The 21,488-nt window shown below is 39.4% G+C and overlaps 1 protein-coding gene across 1 annotated transcript in view; it reads left to right on the forward strand.

Moving 5' to 3' along the window:
* The first annotated feature begins 1,501 nt into the window (after positions 1 to 1,501).
* TEK (TEK tyrosine kinase, endothelial) overlaps positions 1,502 to 21,488 on the forward strand; it is a 27,622-nt gene continuing 7,635 nt past the window's right edge. Inside the window, exons 1-12 of the mRNA XM_009705968.1 lie at positions 1,502 to 1,880; positions 7,155 to 7,265; positions 10,887 to 11,039; positions 13,181 to 13,312; positions 14,480 to 14,620; positions 15,326 to 15,454; positions 16,505 to 16,659; positions 16,940 to 17,081; positions 17,438 to 17,599; positions 18,436 to 18,570; positions 19,305 to 19,598; positions 20,903 to 21,202. Of these exons, the coding sequence (XP_009704270.1) occupies positions 1,502 to 1,880; positions 7,155 to 7,265; positions 10,887 to 11,039; positions 13,181 to 13,312; positions 14,480 to 14,620; positions 15,326 to 15,454; positions 16,505 to 16,659; positions 16,940 to 17,081; positions 17,438 to 17,599; positions 18,436 to 18,570; positions 19,305 to 19,598; positions 20,903 to 21,202 (2,233 nt within the window). The remainder of the gene's footprint in view (positions 1,881 to 7,154; positions 7,266 to 10,886; positions 11,040 to 13,180; positions 13,313 to 14,479; positions 14,621 to 15,325; positions 15,455 to 16,504; positions 16,660 to 16,939; positions 17,082 to 17,437; positions 17,600 to 18,435; positions 18,571 to 19,304; positions 19,599 to 20,902; positions 21,203 to 21,488) is intronic.

The raw sequence follows: 21,488 nt of genomic DNA on the forward strand, positions 1-21,488 counted from the left end.
CTGTTGAATTACATCTGCCTTCAGCTGATGCATCAGACCCGTAGTAAGAACACAAATGTTCCTCATATAAAAGTAAAAACGTTGTGATAAATGCGATATAAAATGAATGCACGTGTCTGGCCTTATTTCTATTACAGTCTTCTTCAAATTTCTTCAAAAAATTTATTTTTGTAATGTGCAGCAGGATGAATAGACTTTGCTGGCCTACACCTTTATGCAAAATTTACTTTAATGGCCGTCGCATCCTTTCCAGAAGGTTTCATTTCTCCATTAGGTAACTGCAAGTTATAGGGGCAGGCACATTAAAGGGTGGTAACTGTGGCAGACTGGCTGGGTGTGGTGAGTGTCAGTGTACTGCCAAGATACTTCAGTCCCCAGAGAGGTTGCTGGCATTGACAGCAGAGGAGGACCTCCTCCCTTGGCCCACGCACGACAGAAACACACGCAAAGGCTGCAGTCAGCACTAAGACCTTTTGATCTCCCTTATCTAAGACTATACCCTTTCCTTCCAATCACAGAAACATTTGGAAGCTAAATGGCACTAAATATTGGGTCTTTCTGTGTAGATAAAAAATATACCTGTATCCAAAGCAGGAAAACAGATGTGATGAATAAAAGAAATCAATTATTCTTTGTGTTTCAGCTGGAAAAAATGTTACTGTTTCCTTTCTCCTTACCCTGAATTTCAAAAATAAAGGGAAATGCCTGTTATTTGCAAACTATTGATTTTAGAACTGTATTTCCCTCCTGCTATGCGCATTTGAACAACTAAATCTCTACCACTCCACCAGAAACTGTTTTAATTAGGCTTGTATCTATCATTTTCAAAGAACTTTCATATATTTCTGGCAGTTCTGTTGATCAAAGGGAACCATTTTGATATTGACTTAAATCTAACCTCAGAAAAATGGCTTTACTAATGCCACCGTTTTGCTCTTTGTTTTCGAGAAAGTTTCTTTTTGCCATGGTTCTTGCCACTGTCTGTTAGGGCTTTGAATAGTTAACATGTGACTGACTATGAAATCATTAATCTAAATTGATAACACAGCTGAAAAAAAATACTCCAAGTGTTCCAAGTACTAACTACTCTTATAACTGAAAGACGTATCTGCTTTACATCAATTCATACATATTAAATCCATGTAAAGGACATAAAAGAAACACTATTAAACTGGCAACCTTATGATCTCCTGACCCTGTTACCAGCAAAACACCATACTTGAGGCATTTATGTACATGTCTAACTATGCAAGGATCTATCCCCTTCTGCAACCCATGGTTTTCCTTGGGCTTCCGCAGCAACTCTTAGAAGAAATTCCACAAGTTTGTGGGGATTATTTCCTCCTCTGAGAAGAACAAACTCTATCTGTTCATGACATAAGAAGTAAATCCTAAAGTCAGTGTAGCACAATAGTTATTCTACAGTCTTCCTATTTTGCATGAAAGCTGTGCAAGACACCAGCCAGAGAAACCCTGAATACTGGATGAAACAGCTTATTTGATGATTCGATCAGCCACGTACTCAAACTCTGCAGTTATATTTTTTCACTTGCTGCTTTTTTCCTTAGGCAAAGTGGAAGCGGCACTGGACCTCATACTGATCAATTCATTCCCTCTGGTTGGCAACTCTGAGACATCACTTATCTGTATAACTTCCAAATGGCGTTCCCGTGAGTCTATCACAATAGACCGAGACCAGGAGGATGTGACAAACCAGCACCGAGAACCACTGGAAGTTAATGAAGATTCAAAGAGAGCAACAGCCAAAACAGTGGTGTGGAAGAGGGAACAGGCCAGTGAAACTATTGGAGCATATTACTGTGAAGGGAAATTCAAGGATGAGGTGACAAGGATACATACCATGAAGATGCCGCTGGGAGGTACTGTATGGTAGTCAGATCTGAATTTTGCATGTCACTGCTTGCAGACTGGCATTTATCCCTGGTTGACACAGGTGGGCACAAAACATGCCTCCAGAGCAGGCAAGGCAGTCTGGAGCCAACAAAACCAGGCTTGGCTCCAGCCCATGGTTTTTTTTCTAAAATGCAGAGACAACTACTCGATACGAGCTGCTAGTCATTTCCTTGTGGAAATTAGTCAGACACTTGTAGGTGTTCTGTGTGTATCTGGCTACTGCCAGGAACACAAAATGAGGTGGCAAATAAGGCAAGTACTGGCCTCACTGACTCCATGAAATAACACCTGTGGTAACTACTGTACTGGGTTTTTCACATTCCCAGAGTCTTGACTTCTAAACATGCTTCCATTTCAAAGTCTTGACAGGTCTGACACGCAAAGAGCAAACATCGCTCTCCTTTTTTTTCAATAAATGGACAACCTAAGCCTAGAAAATAACTGCCTTGCCTAAGGTTCAGTAAAACTACAGATCAGCAACATTAGATCTGCATGGTCTGTGTCAGTATGAAAAAAAACAATCCATCTCAACACTGGAAAGAAACTCCAGACAAGTTTCCTAAAATCTAAGAAGGTTATTCACAAAAATCCATTATGGATTTCACTGGTGACTTGGTTTTGGTTTTAAGGTTATGAACATTAGAAAGAATAAATATGGCAGGGAGATGCTGGGATAAGAAGGTGGGATTTCCAAGGTCCAGTACTCTAGCCATTAAATTGCATTTTCTTATGCACAAAATTTCGCTTGTCTTTGGACCTCATTAGACTCTGGGACAAGTTCCAAAGCAGAGGTCACCATAAACTACAGAGAAATGCAAGAAATTTTGGCTAATTTTCTACAGCAAATCAAGTTTTCAAAACTTCAGCCTGTTTTTAGTAGACTTCACTGTATTGCTAATGTTTTATGCCACGGCAGCTGGTCTGTGAGGAGACTTGATGCTTTTAGTCTTTCTTTATAAGGTTTTAGTAAGAGCAATTATCATTGTTGGTATCTCCTGAAATTATGTAGCAAATTTAGAAAAATATGTTTTTAATTTTCCGAGCTACAGCTAATGTCTATAGATTTCTTTTAGTATGGGAACGTTAGAAACAAGGTGAGCAGGACAACTGCATTTATGTTTTATCTGACCAAATGCAGTCTTTGAAAATTTGGACTGGTCACCAAGAAAGCTCTGCAGATGCAGGCTGACAACTCCATTACTTCAAAGGAGGCTGCAACGAGGAGGAGATAAGGTAACAGTCCATGGAAACCGAATGTGATCCTGCCTGTGGCAGAATGCCAGTGAGCTGAGCATATCTCTGGCTGTTGCGTAGAACAACCCCCATGGGTGGAAGAGTGTCTTCTGAATCAGTGAGGTTTTTGCACTTGGTATCTGTGGACCTAGGAGCAGAGAATTTAAAGTAATCAAACTTTCAGAGCTTCTTATGTGACAGACATTGTTCTAAATAGAACTAACACTACATTCACACCAGCAGTAGGTAGGTTTCTTTGAATCATTTCTGTGTTTAAATCCATTTCTCAGATTTTCTCTGCAAAAGCTTTCACTGACAAAATTTGAGCCAGCAACTCGCCAGTGAATGTGTGTAATCTAATCTGGCTAGGTGGGTGAGAAAGAGGCACAACAGAAATTCTCAAAGCTATTAAAGTGCACAGAAAGAGGAAGAAGAGGTCAATGAAGGACTGTGAGGTTTGGCAAAGCATCTGTAGTTGGAAAACATGCCTTTTTCCCTTTTACTGTTGTTGTCTGAATAATTTTTAAAAGCAGAATGTGTTTTTCAACACCAAAAATTGAGCAAGAGTTGAAATGTGCAGTTTCCCATTAAGGATACAAAAGGCACAGGAAGGAGAAACACTTCTGAAAATCCAGCCACTGTTTTGCAGTTTTGGGGCAAGAAATTGCTGAAACACTCACTAAGCATTAATCATTTGGGTAGTCTTACTGACTAGTGGGAACGGTTATCTGCCTGATTATGTACCTATTTACACAAGTACAGTGAAGATTTTTGCTGCATAATACGGAAAGATAACAGGTTCATTTTCCTACTTTACTCTACGCATGTGCCATTCTGAAAGTAACGAGTCCATTCACCTGAATTCTTTATATTGTAGCATTATGGTTACACATGTAATATTCTTACATGCAATGAGAGGGATTATGCTTTATATATGTATAGGGAGTTATGCTTATACTGTATACTGCACACATGTCTAGGACAGAACACTATATAGCCTGTTCTGTATCTAGTCAAATATAATTTATGCAGTTTCTTTACACGATAAATGTGTAATTTCATACTTTTTTTAAATGTATGTACAATTGAGTTTCACCCACAGAAACTCTCTAGAGCAAGCAAAGGGACAATAATGGAAATGCTAGAGACAGAACATTATGGCACTTGCCCTGCAAGTCAGTTCATTATGTCTCTATAAGGAATTGGCACACTCGAGATGTGAAATCATGAAATGCAAGTTGCAATCTAAAAATACGTTGGAACTGAGCACACCAGGGAGTATGCGTTCCTTTCCATTGTGACAGTACTCTGAAGAAAAAGTCTTGTGGTTAAGCTAAACAACATACAAAGAAAAGAAAATGGGAATACAAAAGTTCAATATCTTGTTAAAACAATTAGCAATGCCTCTCTAAATTTGGTCCAAAAAACACTGCAATTAAAACACTTAGGATAACTTGTAACTAGCAATTCATTTTGGGAAAGCTGTTGAATTTTCTTTTCCTAAATAGATCATGATTTTCACCATGCATTTGTTATTCATAAATAACTTCTACCTCAGGAACTGACAGTAAGTTGGGACTGCTTTCAGTTTTTGTTGACCTGTTTCTAATGAAATCTTATTTCCTTATTCTATATTAGAATTTTCTGGTTCTCTAAGATGCAAGTTCAGATACCAGTGCCTCGGTTACATGGAAAATGCTCAATTCCCATACATGTGCTTAGTATCACGCAGGAAGAGAAAAAACTATTGGATAGCACTTAGAAAGGAATGTAATCACGTGGCAGAGGCTCACAGCATAAACACTAGAAGACCACAGGGGATGGAAATTCCATTGTGCAAAGAACTGTGAGTTTTCAATAGTTGTCTTATTTCTGATTAGAAATAAAACACTAAAAGGTCAAAATTCTCAAGGAAATAAAATTCTGGCAGAGATGTTGGCTTGGATTGATAGAAATGTCTTCATTTTTAATCAAATTTTCTTTCTTAAATTTTACATCACATAACATAACACAAACATTTTGATTTTTAATTAAAATGCCACTCTGAAATGGAAGTATTAAAATGTTCTTTCCTCAAATATTGCAAGAATACTACCCTTTTTCCCCCCTCAGATTTTACAAAGTAATATTGTGGAGATACTAACACAGTTTCAGCCTCACACAAACTTTGATGTAGCATCTACCTGCTCATTTTTTACAGCTCTAATACATTTATAATATAATAGAAAGTTAGTTCACCATTATTCTCTGCTTTCTGATCCTATCTCTGTGTATTTCTTTGTCACTGAATTCCAGCCACAGACTCCAAATTTGTTTTCTGTAAGCATTAGTATGAATCAAAGTATACTTTATTGACTTTTTTCTAAAAATGAACTGAAGAAAAGAGGCATGACTATAAATAAATGGCTATTTTTTTTATCCGTAAGTTGTCTAACAGTTCATACTAACTTGTGTGTGTGTTCCTTAAGCAAAACATTCCCTGTGAGATAAATGCGGTTTTAACAGACATGGAACCTGTGCAAATGCAGAGCTGACTAGGAGTGTGAATGGCTCCTCAAGGATTCCTTCCAGCTGAGTCTCAGATGGTTCTTTTTGTTGGAAAGGTCCCACTCACCTTGCTGGGGAGGCAGGTGGCTGCAGAACCAGGCTCCCAGGAGCTGAAAAAAACCAGGATGCAGGACAGACTTACCCGAGAGGAACTTGCAGAGGAGGAACTCTAAGGCTAAACAGCCTCAAAACCAGAAAGAGAAAAGGGGCTGGTGAAAATCAATGCCTCACTCCCCTGGGTGCTCTAAAAGGGGAGGTATAAAGGTATAACATTCTCACTCAGATAAAGAGCTGAAGAGTTTGGAAGTTAACTTTACCTGATTTTTAGAAGATTTTCTATATTTTTTTTTTGCTATATGACACATCAATGACAGTATGGCATCAGAGCTGAAATGGTCAGAAAACCTGAATTTGCCCTCAAGAAACTTCAAAGCTTTCCCTTTCCAACTAAATGAAAGGAAGCATCATTAACTTCTAACTTGTTTCAAAGTAATGTTGCAATTAAAATTATCGTTTCACTTATTTCGGAAAGTACTACTACTTAACATTTTTCTGTTCCTTCCCCAATATCCTTCTAATCATTTTTTTCCAGTAATAATGATAAAGAAAAGGCAAAAATTTTGAGAAAAACCCTCTATCTACAACTTTCTTCTTTTTCTTAAATCAACAACTATAAACAAATGTATGAAAGTACTTTCCTGTTTAAGCAGGAAAATTAATTTCAATCTCCTAACCAGAAAATTGAAAAATATCACCAATCTAGACAGTTCCTCCTACAGAATTTTTATTTTAATTAAGCCACATTTTCAGATTAGAATATTTTGGTAAAAGTAGAACTGGCTGTGAGTATGGGGGTTTTTTTGTTCTTAGTGCAAGCCAACACTGTCAGTATTTATAGAAAGCATGGTGAACTAACACAAGCACAGACTTATTCCATCTTACTGCGTCTCCCCCAGACCCTGCATGACTGTGGTCTCTTGAACTATCTTGAGTGTTCTGCATTATAAAGCTTAAACAGAAAAGAACTGAGTCACTCAGGGTATTTGTTTGCCAATGACAACTTGTTCCCTATGATACATTTTCCAATACTTTATTCAGTCTACTTTAAGAATGTCTCAAGGGATGAAGAAACTGGGGAAAGTGTTTTACAGCCAGTTGGAGCTGCTAGTTAGGAAACGTTGCCAGTTACTCAGCCAAAATCTGATATTTTTTCTTTTTTTTCATGCTCCAGGTCTAGTGGCAGTCTATTGTTTCAGGGTATAGGTGAGTCCTCTGTTTTTGCCAAAATACAGAGTTGAGGTTGCTGGTGGTAAAGAGCCAGTGTGTGCTGTAAGGAAATTTAATTGTCAAAATCTGAGTCAGGGTCATGCTGTAAACCATTCTCAGCTTTCAGCCTAGAGACCAGATAGAGACAATAACTGCTGTTATTTATCCCATACTTTGTTCTGTTCTGTTTTCAGCCTCATTCCACCCGGTGGCATTAACTGTTACAGCAAATAAGGGAGAGCATGTGAATATTTCCTTCATCAGAATGGCAGCAAAAGAGGAAGATGCAGTGATCTACAAAAACGGTAATTAACCTTTCTGTCTTGTCTTTTCTCTTCCTGCTATCATTGTCTTAGCCAAGTGCCACGTAACTGTTTCAAAGTCATTGCTGACGGTGGCCATGCTGTGCAACTGGAGAAGACATAATTCCTCACACTTTTAATATTCCCTAAAGGAGCCATTTGCCATACGCAGTATATTGAGGTAACCTGTTTCTGTTCCACCAGAATGCCAAATCCTCTGTTTATACCTTTGCTTTGTTTCTCATTTTCCTTTTTGATTTCCTTCTATATCCCCTTATATATTTGTCTGGATGATTTTAGCATCTTTTTTTTTGCTCTGCCACTGTGAAGGCCTAGTTACTACATCTCTCTTTGTATTTCTACTGCCTTTTAAGTGCATACTTTTCCTTCTTCAAGTGACTTTTAGAGGCCATTTAGCTTCTATGATATTCTTCAGGCTAAGGAATTAAGCACTGGTAATCTGCTACTGGAAAGGCAAAACTGTCAACAAAATCTAATCCTTATTTCATTCAACTCAAAAAATAGTGAAGTTGTAAAATTTATGACACCCACTTTTCTATCTAACATGGCACCTGAAGCACATGTAACTCACTGTTCAGCTGTGCATTGCTTCTGCTTGACATTTGGAAATGTGTGCAGTTTGCTATCTGCCTCCTGTAGAAATGTAGTAAAATACGGGTCATAAAAACTCACTGTGCCTTCATACTTAATCAGAATGTTAGACCCCAACAAATTATATTTGTGGAAAGCACACATAATGTACTGGTCCATCTTTGTCTAATGACAGTCTAGCTTACAGTGAGGTACCAGGAAACAGGGAGTAAATAGAGGAGGATGAGGTAAGGAAGTGTCAGCACACTGTGAAGAATGCGTGCACTGCATCAGCCTCAACCCCAGTTACTGAATACTTCGAGCAGTTTTCTACAGGTTGGAAGAGAAAAATAACCAAAAAGCGTCTTTTGAAAAGGCAATATGCAAAGCAGAATTTCTTAAAGACCTGTTTCTTCACTCTTCAGAGATTCAGCTATGGCTCCAGTGCACAGTGGAGAAAGTTTGCCATCACTTGTCCTTTCAGAGTGCCTAGGGAAATTTTGTGATCTCCTGTCAGCATTGTCTCGTACAAGAACCAGCTAATATGTCGGAGCAGGAGTGCTTACATCATGGTGCTGCTTTAGCTGGGATTCCAACTGGAAATTTGGCAAAACTCCTCAAATTAACCTTGACTCTGGATGGTCAGTCAGGTTCTCCACCTGTGATTGCAGCTGAACTAACATCCCTGAGGATTCCTGATACAGCAGCTGGCACAGAAGAGAAAATACTTGTCCTCCTATATTTAACTGTTACAGTCTTTCACCTCAGTCACTTAAACTACCACTTTCCCCTTGCAGACCCTCACAAAGGCTGTCTAGAGAATGAAACTGTTTTGCTAAACAACATTGCTTCAAGACATTGGCATGTGCCATCTTGGAAAACAAATCACAAAAACTGAACGTTGCTAACAGGCTCTGAGTATAAGGCTTTCTTAGTACTCTGCTGGCAAGCTCATTTTGCAGCTTGTAACTCAAAAGATACGCAAAAAACCCCCACAGTTACAGAGCTAATCTCTTTCATTCTTTGCTCTTTTTCCTTGAAGAACTGTTATGTGTTGTCATGGACTAAACTGACCTAAGATCTATTTGCTGGTTTGGTTATGATCGTCAGCAAATTTTTATATTTCAAGCCTGCCTGAAATTTCATTCTAGTCAAATTGATAGTAAGGTCGTAAGTATGATCACAGACAGTAAAGGTCCTGCCTGATGCTGTTTACCTTCTAAATTATTTCAGCAAAGTCAAAAAAGTTGTTTCATTATCAGTGTAACCATAAGGTGATGTAGAAGGTAAGAGCATTTGATTTGTGGGAGTATCGTCTGGTTAATGGTCATTCGCTATAAAAGACTAAGACAAGAAATGAGAGAAGTAATAAACAAACAGACATACAAGTCCTAAGGAGTAGCAAAGAGAGAAAACATCAAAGGGCAGAGCTCTCCAGCTTCTGAGGGCCACTAAAGGAACAGCACAAAGCCCTAAGCAGCTTCAGCAAGAGCTTCAGAGGTATAAGAAGTGGGAAGCAGGATTATCATGTGTCTGAGAAATATTATGGCATGATTGAGAGGGACTTTGAGCACGTGTGAAATAACGAGCTATTTAGACAAAGAGCCAAACAGAAGAAAGGGAGGGCTCAAAGGGAACAGGAAAGGAACAAGCATGGGAAAATGGGGCAGGAGGCAGATAAAAGGTGCCACTGGTCTGGCCAAACTCTGCATTGCAGTTGGTCTGATCTTATTAAACTTTATTCTTAACTATTCTTCAACATAAGTGTGCTCTCTACCTGGTACGCATATGTATAACCTGCTAGTGACCTTCAGGCCGGATTAGAAGGCATAACAGGTTTGACTGTTAATAACCGGAAACTCATGCCGGGGCCTAAAGGGGCTTGTATATCTGGGGCCAGCAACCAGAAAGGCTGAGTGTCTAAGGCCACTTACGTCAGGGACCCATTTATGTGTGCATGTGTGACACTAGTGAACTTCAAGACAGGCTAACCAGCGAGTAGGATAAGAGATCTGAGAGCCAGCTATGAAAGAGACTGTAGGTCCAGGCTAGCTAAGACCCAATTTTGGATGTGTGAGCATATGAGATCTGCCAGGAAGCCTGACAAGTGAGAATAGGCAAGCGAGAATAGGGTCAGGCTGCCTGGGTTGTTCATGTGTGTGTGAATCCTGCATGCACATGCAGTACCTGTGAAGGCACAGTTCTGCTGTGTGGCTCTGTTGGTGGCTGGCTTTGTTGGTAATGTGTAAGTGTCTGTGAGCATGTGCAGGTATGGTTTGGTCACAGCTGGCTGGACCTGGCCTTAGCCAACTGCAGCAGCCTTGCTTTAACAGACTGGAGTGGAAGGACTTCCAGGGGTCTTGAAGTCCACTGGATGTAGCTTCTCTCTGACAGCAATCAATGTTCAAATATTGTTACATGGTGATCCAGAGGGATGGGAGAAGACCAAATGCTATTGCCTTGCTTAGCAAGCATGTATGACCAACTACAGTGAACCTGGAATAACATAGATAAGCTCCCTTGGTGAAAAAAAGCAGAAGTGACAGAAACATGTTAGGTCTGGGAAGAAAAGATAAAGCTATGTTGTGTTCTTCCTGCTTTGGTTTGCTAAGTAGGTCTTTGTGATATTCAGATTAAATAGGACCTGGCTGGCATTTGCTATTTGACTCCTTCCAGCCACACTAGAGTCGTTACAGATGGTCACCCCTCACATCAGGAAAGGCCAAGAAATTAAATGAACACTTCTAACTACTACACTCTTAGCAACATTCCTGTAAAGCAAGACTGAACACAAGGTTGGTTGTCCCATTCATCCACTAAGTATCCTTAAGATCTAACTTCCTTTTTACTTGCACCTCTCCAATTATCAAAAACTAGTATGGCTGAAGATCTGCCAGCAAATTCGTGACTAATAAATAGATTCTGCTGCTTAGCTCATCCCAGCTGTCCTTACTCAGTAACCAATGCAAGCTCATTTCTGTTTGTAGAGGGTGAATGACTTCTGTCTGTTTTATCTGTGTGCTCCTTCCCCAGGTTCCTTCATCCACTCTGTGCCCAGGCATGAAGTGCCAGGGGAGCTGGAAGTCTCCTATCCCCAAGTTCAACCACAGGATGCAGGGGTTTACTCTGCTAGATACATAGGAGGAAACCTCTTTACTTCTGCTTACACAAGGCTTATTGTAAGACGTAAGTTCCATTAATGTGTGCTGATGATTAATTGTTTAAAGTCATAAGGAATCTGAAATGAAAGATATATTGTGCCCAAATAAGGACCAAAAATCTTTCTTGGCATAAGCTGCCATCAGATTATGTGAGGAGAAATTTTTTTCCCAAGGATCTTTGGTACAATCTGGTACTGATTTAAGCAGCTGAGAGAGAAAAAATTTCAGATGTAGGTTTAATTCATCCTAGCTATTGCCAGGACAGATAGATCATTTCTCAGCATCTGAGGTTTTCAAACACACAAGTATGAACAAAAAAGTTGGCACTGGATCACCCCTGAACATAAGACGTGAGTCTAAGCATAAAATAGGAATTTTCAAATGTCTCTGTTCCCTATAGTAGGCTATACAGAAACCCCATTTATCCTAAGATTTCTCATTTTTAATATACATTATTGTAATTTCACAAACTACCTCAGCCTTAGCTAGCTCTTAAAGTTCACCTGCCAGTGGATGACAGGACCAGTTTACAATACAGGCTGATATTTTCCATTAAGTATTCTACATGTCTTGTAGCTCCTCCTTCTATGTCCATTTTCATCAGATATAAAGAAAACTATGTTCTATTAAATTGGATAGAAATACAGAACTGATATGGAAAAATGAACAGCTGTTCAAATATTTTACATTATGGAGAAAATGTTTCTGATGGCAAAATGTATTTTACTTGCTAACATCCACAGGATACTTACAGGAGTCACAAATGAATTAATATAATGCCCCAAATTTGGATTTTGAAACTATTGCCACCTTACTAAATAAAATAGTCCAAGATCTGTTCTCTACTCCAGTGCCAAACTGCACAGCAGAAGACTTACCCATAAATTCTGCCCCCTGCCCTGAAACAGGATTTCGTCTTGCCTGTCCTGCCTATTGGGAAAACTCCTGGGGCACAATCTGGGAGAGCGGTAGGAAGCATACTAACAAGAGAATGGATGATTACATGCCACTGCTCAAACACATACATATCCTGTCTTTCTTTTAATTAGCATTATAGACACAGACTGATGATTTTCAGCAAAGCTTTTTTTTTCAAGTATCTACATGTAAGAATTTCATTCCAGGAGAAGGAGGAGAGAGAGCTTCAAGTGCCATGTTGATTCATTAAATGCTTGCTGAAACCTGAAAAAGCTGATCCAAGTCTGGGTTACTCAGTTTTAGTGAGCCTGATCAGGACTTTCCAGTTTATTATCTTCTCATTCCTAGCTTTACACCAAAGGAAGGCATGAAGGTCAGTTTCTGTGATCTAAGAAGCTTTTTTACAAATCAAATACTGAAAATTATTGAGTCCTTTCAGTTCCCACTGATTTCAAAAGTAGCTCAAATAATTTTTCATCTTGTTGGGACAGATTAATCGTTTGCCTGATGAAGTCATATACACTTGTTTAGAGCTTGAGCTCTGGTTCTATGAAATCAGTATTAAAACTCTCACTGGCAGGATTAATTGTAGCAGTACCTTATTAAATGATGAGGTGGGAAAGAAAATCATGACAGGCATGAAAACAACTGATTGCTGTTAGTCCATTTATTCCAGAAACACGTCACCAGTTGATTGATCTTTGTTACACAGACCCAGAGAAGACAGTAAAGATACAGATGTGAATGCAGTCTAATGAACTTTCAAGAAAAACATTGTTTCAGAAAAAAAATAATGACTTGCCAAATGCTGGTACAATGCCTGTGATGCCAAGCTTGGTCCTGCTGGCCCACTACCAGTACGGTCAGCTCCAGGTGAAGCCTTGATCTTTTGTAGGTCTTGGATCCCTGCTACAAGAATAGAAATCTTAAATATAACATCTTTGTCAACTTCCAAACTTACACTTCCAAACTAAAAAGATCTATCTCTAGTTTCAAGAAAGGAAGACTTTTTCAGTTCTTTCCTTGAAGATGTCATGTAGTATTACTGTGTTCTATGCAGCAGTTCTGATCCAGAAATAGAGGCACTTCCACAACAAAAAACAGTGGTTTCTTACATTAGGTCAGTTGGGGGGTCCATATGGATCATATTTTTATGTATTTTACTGTTTGTCTTAAAAAGAATTTTACTACATGGTTGGTTACTGAATAAGAAGACAAGAAATATGTCATTATATTTTTTCATAAAAGGATGTGAAGCTCAGAAATGGGGCCCTTCCTGTAGCTCCCACTGCCCTTCCTGCATGAACAATGGTATTTGTCATGAAGATACTGGGGAATGCATCTGTCCTCCAGGTTTTATGGGAAAAACATGTGAGAAAGGTAAGTAAATATTATTTTCACAGATTGCTTATTAATTTGTTCTCAGTAGCAGAAGTTGGCAGATTACTGAGGGAAGCATCAAATGGAGTAGCATTGTAGCACTTAACAGCTGGTGCTGGAGACAGGACAGTGTCGGGTGAGATGAACCCTGAATTAGTAAGGCTGTTCTTGTAGTTGTGATTTAGCTTCTCCCTCTCTTCTACTACTAGAGATAATATTTCTAGGGAAGATGAATGGTTCCAACTCTTCTTGATCTATATGCACTTGGACAATGTGCTAGATAATCTCATCTAACCTCCTTTCCCTAAAGTAATGGGAATAGTTTAATTAATGTTTGGAGGTGATCTTTCGAGGTCCCTTCCAACCTAGGCTGTTCTATGATTCTGCTGAAATTAGTATGCTCAAAGCTACAGACTAAGTGTTAAATACATGGTAGAACAGAAGATCTTAAGAATATACTGTCACTGGGAAGTGAAGCCCTGTTTTAAAGATTCCCTGGCTACTTCTGAACAAGCTGCTAATGTGCTCATAGGGTCATTTGTTCCTGTAGGGACACATGAACTGTAAATGTCTGTTTGTGCATATCTATGTCTGTGACAATCTGGATTCTGGAAGAATTATGGCAGGCATCACATTACTCAGATCTCCCCAAGCAACTTTTGAGTTCAATGCTGAACATATGTCCTAATACTTCGACAGAATTACAGTGCTGCAAATACTGGAGCTAAGCTATTGAAATAGTTGACATCTGAACCACACTAATGTAGCACTGATCTTATCAGAAAAGCAAACCCTTGAGCTTGGCAGTTTCATATGCACTGGCCCCTAAGAAAAACAGTTGGTTTTCATGGCACTATTTGTCCATTTTATATTAAAAAGGCTTATAAAGAGGATTTATTGCTGAAGCTCTGTTCCCACATATCCAAAGCAATGGGTGCTTTGCTGATGGATCCTCTCATTTTTGTTCCTGCTGCCTGAAGTTAACCATTAGTGCAGTCATGGCTTAAGTTGTTAGGGATGTTAATAAATCTGGTATCTGAATGGTAAAAATGCTAGTTTTTATTTTAAATCATGTTTTCTGTTGTCTAAAGCTGCATCATTAGAAGCATTAGTTCTTTTGTGGACTTAATGCTGTTGGTCTGTCCTTTCCCTCTGTCCCTTCAACAGCTTGCGGAGCCAATACATTTGGCAAAACATGTGAAGAGAGCTGTAAAGAAAACTATGGCTGCAGAAACTATATGTTCTGTCTGCCAGATCCATATGGTTGTTCTTGTGCCACAGGATGGATGGGACTGGAATGTGATAAAGGTATAGTAAAAAACATGAGGAATGGTGGAGTCCTTAGTGTGCTGCACATAGGAAATATAGAAGGGAACTAGCAGGGCTTAGTAAAAGATAGGGTTTTCTACATTCTGCAAAAGAGAGTTAATAATACTTATCCATCTCAGAAGACCATGTTAGATTCTCAGAAGAAGGACATACTAAATTTGAAAACTATTCAAATCATTCTGCAAAATGAATTGATGTTCTACTTAGATAGCTACATTCCTGACTACAAGTCAGACTGAGTAAATCAGTGCCAAACTTATATCCATTGCTGAGCAATACTGAGCATAATCAGCCTTGTTCATTTCAATTAGACTGCAATCTCTTTGGGACACAAAGCTCGTCTTTCTTTATGAGTATGTGCCATCTTGTTCAATGCTGACATAACTCTGATGAAGCCTTTGGACACTACCACAGTGTAAGGGAAAAGACAGTGAAGGCTGAAGAACCTTCCATATTGACATCTAGTCTACAAGTGACAGACATGGGTACAAATGTGCTCTAGGTTTTTGACATTAGTGTTTTCTCAGGATGCTCTGTGGGTGATTTAGTGCTAATACACATAGTTTCAAACTCAACCCAATTGAGGGAACGAAATCCTACTGGATAATTGATGCATGAGATTGAAAACTAAGGGAAGACATTGTCTAGTACCTTTACCCTAACTGGAAACATATGTACTTGCAGAATGCAAACCTGGTTTTTATGGATCAGATTGCAAACTCAAATGTAATTGTCACAATCGAGGGACATGCGACAGATTTAAGGGTTGCATCTGCTCCTTTGGATGGCATGGTCTGCAATGTGAAAAAGAAGGTAAAGCAAGGTAACATGGTAGTAAATGGCTTTTCCCCCTGTAACTGAAACAGATCTTCATGTTGGTACAGCATTAGCACTCCAGGCTGGTATGCTTGCTCTGTCAATTAATTTCCAGGGGCCCGGACACTTCTGCACATCTTTATTGTAATACAGTGTTTTCAAGCCTCTGCCCCATATGCTGCATTTAGCAAGCTGGTATGCTACCATTTCATTTGATTTTGCTTTCGTTAGAGGTAGATTTTCAAACCTTACTCCACAGGATTTGACAGTGACCTTAGTATCAATTACTGACAGAAGCTGCACATCCTACCTGCATGGTCAGCTTTTGGATAGGCTTATGGTACTTTGCCACTACCTACCTCTTATTCATCTGCATACACTCCTATACCATGTGCCTCATGATCTGAAATTGATGACTGAGATGCCAAGACAAACCCAGAGTTTAAAACAGCTCTGTCTCTCTGAGAGAGACTTCAGCTTGCAAATTTGAACATATCTCATTCAGAATCTCTTTGGATTCAGGCAAGGTTTGCACATAATATTTTACAAGATGAATTCAGCATCTATTATTTCTGCTTGATAAATAAAGTGAGAGATCCACTGTTAACCTGTAAAATATTTCAAGCACAAAAATAAGCAGAGAAATAAGACTGTGATTCAGCCAGCCAAACTATACTGTTGTGATCTAACTGCTCTTATAAACAGACAAAATGGAGAGCAAATATATACTGTACATTCAGTAAAAAATGTGTGCATGATTTTGACATAGCTAGACTGTCTGTGCATAGAATATCAGAAAGAAAGAGAGGAGAGGAGACGGAAAAGGAAGAAGCGTGAACACAAGACTTGTTCCATCTCACACAATATTTACACTGATGTAAAAGTGCTGACTTTGGTAAGCGTGATCCTTGCATATGCCCACATGAGTGAAGGGAGAACCAGACACCTACGCTGTCTGTGCTCATTGTACATCTACACTTGTTTCGGTGCTGCCTTTTTAAAGTTCTGTTCGAAGGCTGACATTAAAATACTATATATCTTCTGTAGGTTCAGCGAATCTTTCACCTCAGATAGAAAACTTACTAGATCCTGTAGAGCTCAATTCTGGTGTTGAGTTCAAGCCTTTTTGTATAGCAACTGGGATGCCACTTCCTAAATCTGAAGAATTTAAACTTTTGAAGCAAGATGGAACTGTCCTAAGGGTAGGCTCCTGATTAATTGCTTCCTATTATTTCTGAAGTTTATATTGATTTCTTCTGTAGTTAATGTACACTATGGTTTTCAAGCATAATGTGAAATTTTGCTATTCTGAGATTCCTTATGAACTTATGAGCACATATGAATCTATGGAATTGACCATTGTAGACCCTTTCTATTGATATCACTAAATTCTAGATGAGTTCCTAAACTGTGAGAAAGTGTCATGGGAATATTCCTAAATGCCCACATTTTTTGGGCCCTGCACGTCTTTTGTCATTTCAGCCTGCCCTAATTGTTACCAGTAATCGCTCTGAAGCCATGTTTACAGTTAATCGAATCCAGCCCCGTGATACAGGAACCTGGGTCTGCAGTGTGCAGACAGTAGCGGGAATGGCAGAGAAACCATTTCAAGTTACAGTCAAAGGTAAAAGCATAAACCTCTTCAAATGTCTTTGCCTCTTTACTTTTAAGGGGAGCTTTATACTCTGACATGGCAGAGTTTTCCGTTCTCTGCACTGCAGGAAAGTGTCTGAATAAATATCTACAGTCAAATATGAACAGAAATCCTTTATAAGCAACATACTAACTATGTGTATTGAAAAAATAAGCGTGAGGTTTTTTTTGAAAAATCTAAACTGTCAGCTTTAGGGTGTAAAGCCCTGTCTATTTTGTGAGAGTTTTGAAAAACATCTCCCATTTTCCTGTAGATCTAGGGAAATATCAGAGTTTTACTGACATAGGGAATTAAAAGGCTGGTTTAATACTTGCATTCTTGCTCAGTTCCTCCTGTGCCGCAGTATGCCCCAAGGCTGACAGACACTGGTCATAATTTTCTCATAATTGATATTAATGCCGAGTTACATCTTGGAGATGGACCTGTTGTGTCAACAAAACTCCTGTACAAGCCAGCAAAACATTATCAGTCCTGGATGTCTGTGGAAGGTAAGAGAACATTCTTTAATTCCCTTAAACAGAAACTTAAGCTGCACAGTGAAACATAATGTGGTGTCTGCTCTTGACTAGACTCAAAAGACTGCAATGCAGAAAAGTTAAATCTTTTATGACTGGACGCTTGACTCTTTGTATATCACTATGTATAATGTTAGTGTTTATGTGGTACACTGAAAGCAGTCAAAAGTATATATTCAGTTTTCAGTAACCAAAGGGTTTCCCCCTCCTTCCTTAAGATAAACAGTACTCAGTGTTGGGCCCAGCTGTTGAAAACTCCCACGTAAATAACAAGTTTTCAAAAGTAGTGAGCAGTATGGACACATCCTGGAGCATCTAGAATCTTCCTTCGTGTCTATTGTGCCCTCTGGTGAGACAAATATCTTACCTGAATATTTATCAGGAATGGTAATGATAAAATGAAGCCTGTCTGTGAGTTAGATGACCTCTTCCAGACCTCTTTTAACATTTTAGGCAAGGCCTAAAGTATTATAGGAAACATTACAGGAAGTTTAACAACTAACAAACAACTGTTGTTACTAATTCAAGATAATCCAAGATCTGCATACACAATGCACACTGCCTAAGCAACCAGTCTTGTTCTGTCCTGAAGGAAGGGCAGATGGAAACATCCTTTGGGCTGGGTTGAAGCTCAACTTAAAAATAAGTACTTCGTACTTCTAAACAGTTTATCTTAGTGAATCGGGAACAAAAGAAAAGCCTGAATATCTTCACTTGAAGGTTAGTTGTTCAGGAATAGTTTCCAAATCTTTTCTTCCTTAGCAATTTTCAGCATGGGCTATGGCTTTACTTTCTCCTTTTGTTGTCAGTAAAAGGCACAACCAAAAGACTGGACAACCTGGAACCAAAAACAGAATATCAGTTCTGCGTTCAGCTGAGTCGGCAAGGGGAAGGTGGAGAAGGTCATCCTGGACCACAGGCTAGCTTCACAACAGCTGCGCTTGGTAAGTCATCATCTTGGCTTTTCACAGAATGGCTGCTTCAGCTACTTTTCTCTGTGGTTTGTTCCCTGATCTCTGCCAGAGCACTTTCATTTAAGGAAAGAAGGCTGGACCGGAAAACTATGTAGGGTTTTTCAAAATAATCTCAGGTAAAGAAAAAAAGAAAATGAGAAAAAGGCAGAGCTATTATTCTCCCTGATTTAGAGATGGGGGATCTGGGAAAGGAAAAATTACATATTTTCGCTGGCCACACAGCAGAGGTGGAGATACAAATAATTTCTTTCGCATGCCAGTTCCTCCTCCTAAAACCAGATCAGTCCTTCCTCTTAGTATTACATCAGTTTACCTTAAAAATGAAAATGTTGCAACATGCAAAAAAAGCTTTTAGTACACTGAGGATACAGCCCAAACAGAATACAGACATACAAAATAAATTAGGATTGCACTGGAAACTATCTAGCAAGAGAGTAAAAGACCTGGCTTCTCACATCTAAAAAGTACATCTGCAACACCAGCTTGGTGAAGAGACCTTTTTGTTGACACGATAGCTGTTGATAAGATACTTTGGGGCTATTAACACCTCTTAGATGTAATTTCTGCCAAATTGGGTGGGGTGGTGGGGAGAATTACCCTTTGCCACCCCAAGCTACAGCAAGTGCTTGGGAATAACTGGTACCACTATTTTAGCTTGCATACCAGACATGAAATGTCCCCTGTCTCACTGTGGCTTTTCCAAGGTCTTCCTCCACCAGAAGGTCTCACTCTCTTTCCAAAAAGTATGACATCACTGAATTTGTCATGGCATCCTTTAACACTGAGGACAGAGGATGACATTCGTGTTGAAGTGGAAAGGAAAAGCGTGAATGACAATGGTGAAGAGAGCAGTGTTATCACTCAAGTGCCAGGAAATATGTCCACCTTGATCATTAAAGATCTTGAGCCTCGACAGCAATACATGTGCAGGGTACGGGTGAACACCAGGTCCCAAGGAGAATGGAGCAACTATCTGTATGCATGGACTTACAGTGACAGTAAGTAGCTGATTCATATTCCTCTGTTTAGTTCTTCCTATTTCTCCCAGTGATCAGACTGATTGTAACTTAATAACTACATTAAAAGTAATCCTTTGTTCTGGTAACACTCCATTCCTGATGATCACTTGTGTTTGTTATTACTATTACTATGAAGATAGCTCGGTCCAAAGAAATTCTTATGCTGGAAATTATCAGGAACTAGTGGTGAGTTAAAAAAAAAAGGGAAAAACAAATTAAAAGCTTGGGAATTCACTTCTTAATTTCAGTGCAATTCATGCTTCTGACACATGTAGCATTCTTTTGCTCCTCATAATGATGAACCCACAGAGTTCACTACTCCAAGCTCTTTTGTTACTCCAAAAAAACACTCAGACCCTGCAATTCAGCTATGTCGATACAGAAATAGTCAACAGTTAAAGAAGGAAGAGAAGTATAATGCAAGGTAAAACCCCTGCAAGCAAAGTGTAGTTAAATGTGTTACGCTGAAGACCAATGACTGCCCTTGAATTCCCTGAGTGCAAGTAGTGTCCTTTCATAATGCCACAACAAATGTCCTATCTGAAAGAAGTACCACCTGAACAGATGTCCATCCGAATGGCTGATAGGTGCCACTGCCCATAGCACACACTGGAAAGATGAGCTGCTTCCTCCTCACAGGTCATGTGAGGAGGCCCTCACTGACATCCTACATTAACAGAAGTACCAATGGCTATCAGGGACACTCCAGTTTCCTGAGCTCTGATGCGAAACTACACTAAGAAAAACGTAAGGATACTGTTTTCCAGGAGAAGGTACTTAGCTTAGTAGTCATGGGTGTGTCCACAAGTCTAGTACCCACCCCTGCTGGTGGTTTTCTGATGAAATTTGTGGAAATGTTGGTATTGATGTCCCTTGTTTCTCACAGCCTGTAGCCTGACAGAGAATTTCTCCCTGAAGCAGTGAGAGTATGGGACCTGGGAATCACATGGGAATGATGATTCAATATAGGAAGAAATTAACCCTTTCTACATTAATCTGAAAGCAATTATGTTGTCCTTGCATACAGCTCAGAGAATTCGCGTCTTCATCCAAGGACAGGAATGTACTGAATGCCACTCCAGGCTCTGCTGGAAGTATGGAGCACTGCAATATAAGTGATGGCACATCAGGTTCATTAAACTATTGCACTGTTACCATAGCTCGTCAGCAAAATTCTGCTTCTGTTTAGCACAGCAAAAGCATGGAGGAAAGTGTTTGGCTCACTGTGGGAAGGAGAAAGAGGTGGATGTATACTCCAATGATTTGTGTGTGTTTGTTCTCAGGAATCCCTCCTGCACCATACAACATCAGGTTTTCTAACACTACAGACACATCCTCAGTCATCTCTTGGACAACTGCGGAAGGTCATTCCATCTCCTCCATCATCATCAGCTACAAAATTTATGGCAAGGCTGAGTACAACCACATCGATATTATCATAAAGAACACCAGCATTACTCAATACCATCTCAAGGGCCTTGAGCCAAACACTGTGTACCAGGTTCAGATTAATGCTCAGAACAACATTGGCTTGAGCAACCCAAACACATCGTTTGAACTGAAGACTCTTCCAGAAACTAAAGGTTGGTTATTCCAGCATGCTGGACTTGCACAAATCAGGGCTGGTAGTATAAACTAGTTAGCTGAGGCAAAGTAATTTTATTTTTTTTTTTTATTCTTTTGTTCTTAATTTTGGCACACAACACAGCATCATCAAAATTTGATTCTCATTTCACTGCATGGTATTGGGGAAGTAACAGCATGCAACATTTGTGTATCCACCAGCAAGTGCCCAACAGCTCATAAATTAAAGGAACTGCATATAATAGGACTATGAGATCACTCGATGTGACCTCAGCTCTGCCCTGC

Source organism: Cariama cristata, unplaced genomic scaffold (genome assembly GCF_000690535.1).
Source record: "Cariama cristata isolate BGI_N322 unplaced genomic scaffold, ASM69053v1 scaffold8710, whole genome shotgun sequence".
NCBI classification, from domain to species: Eukaryota; Metazoa; Chordata; class Aves; order Cariamiformes; family Cariamidae; genus Cariama; species Cariama cristata.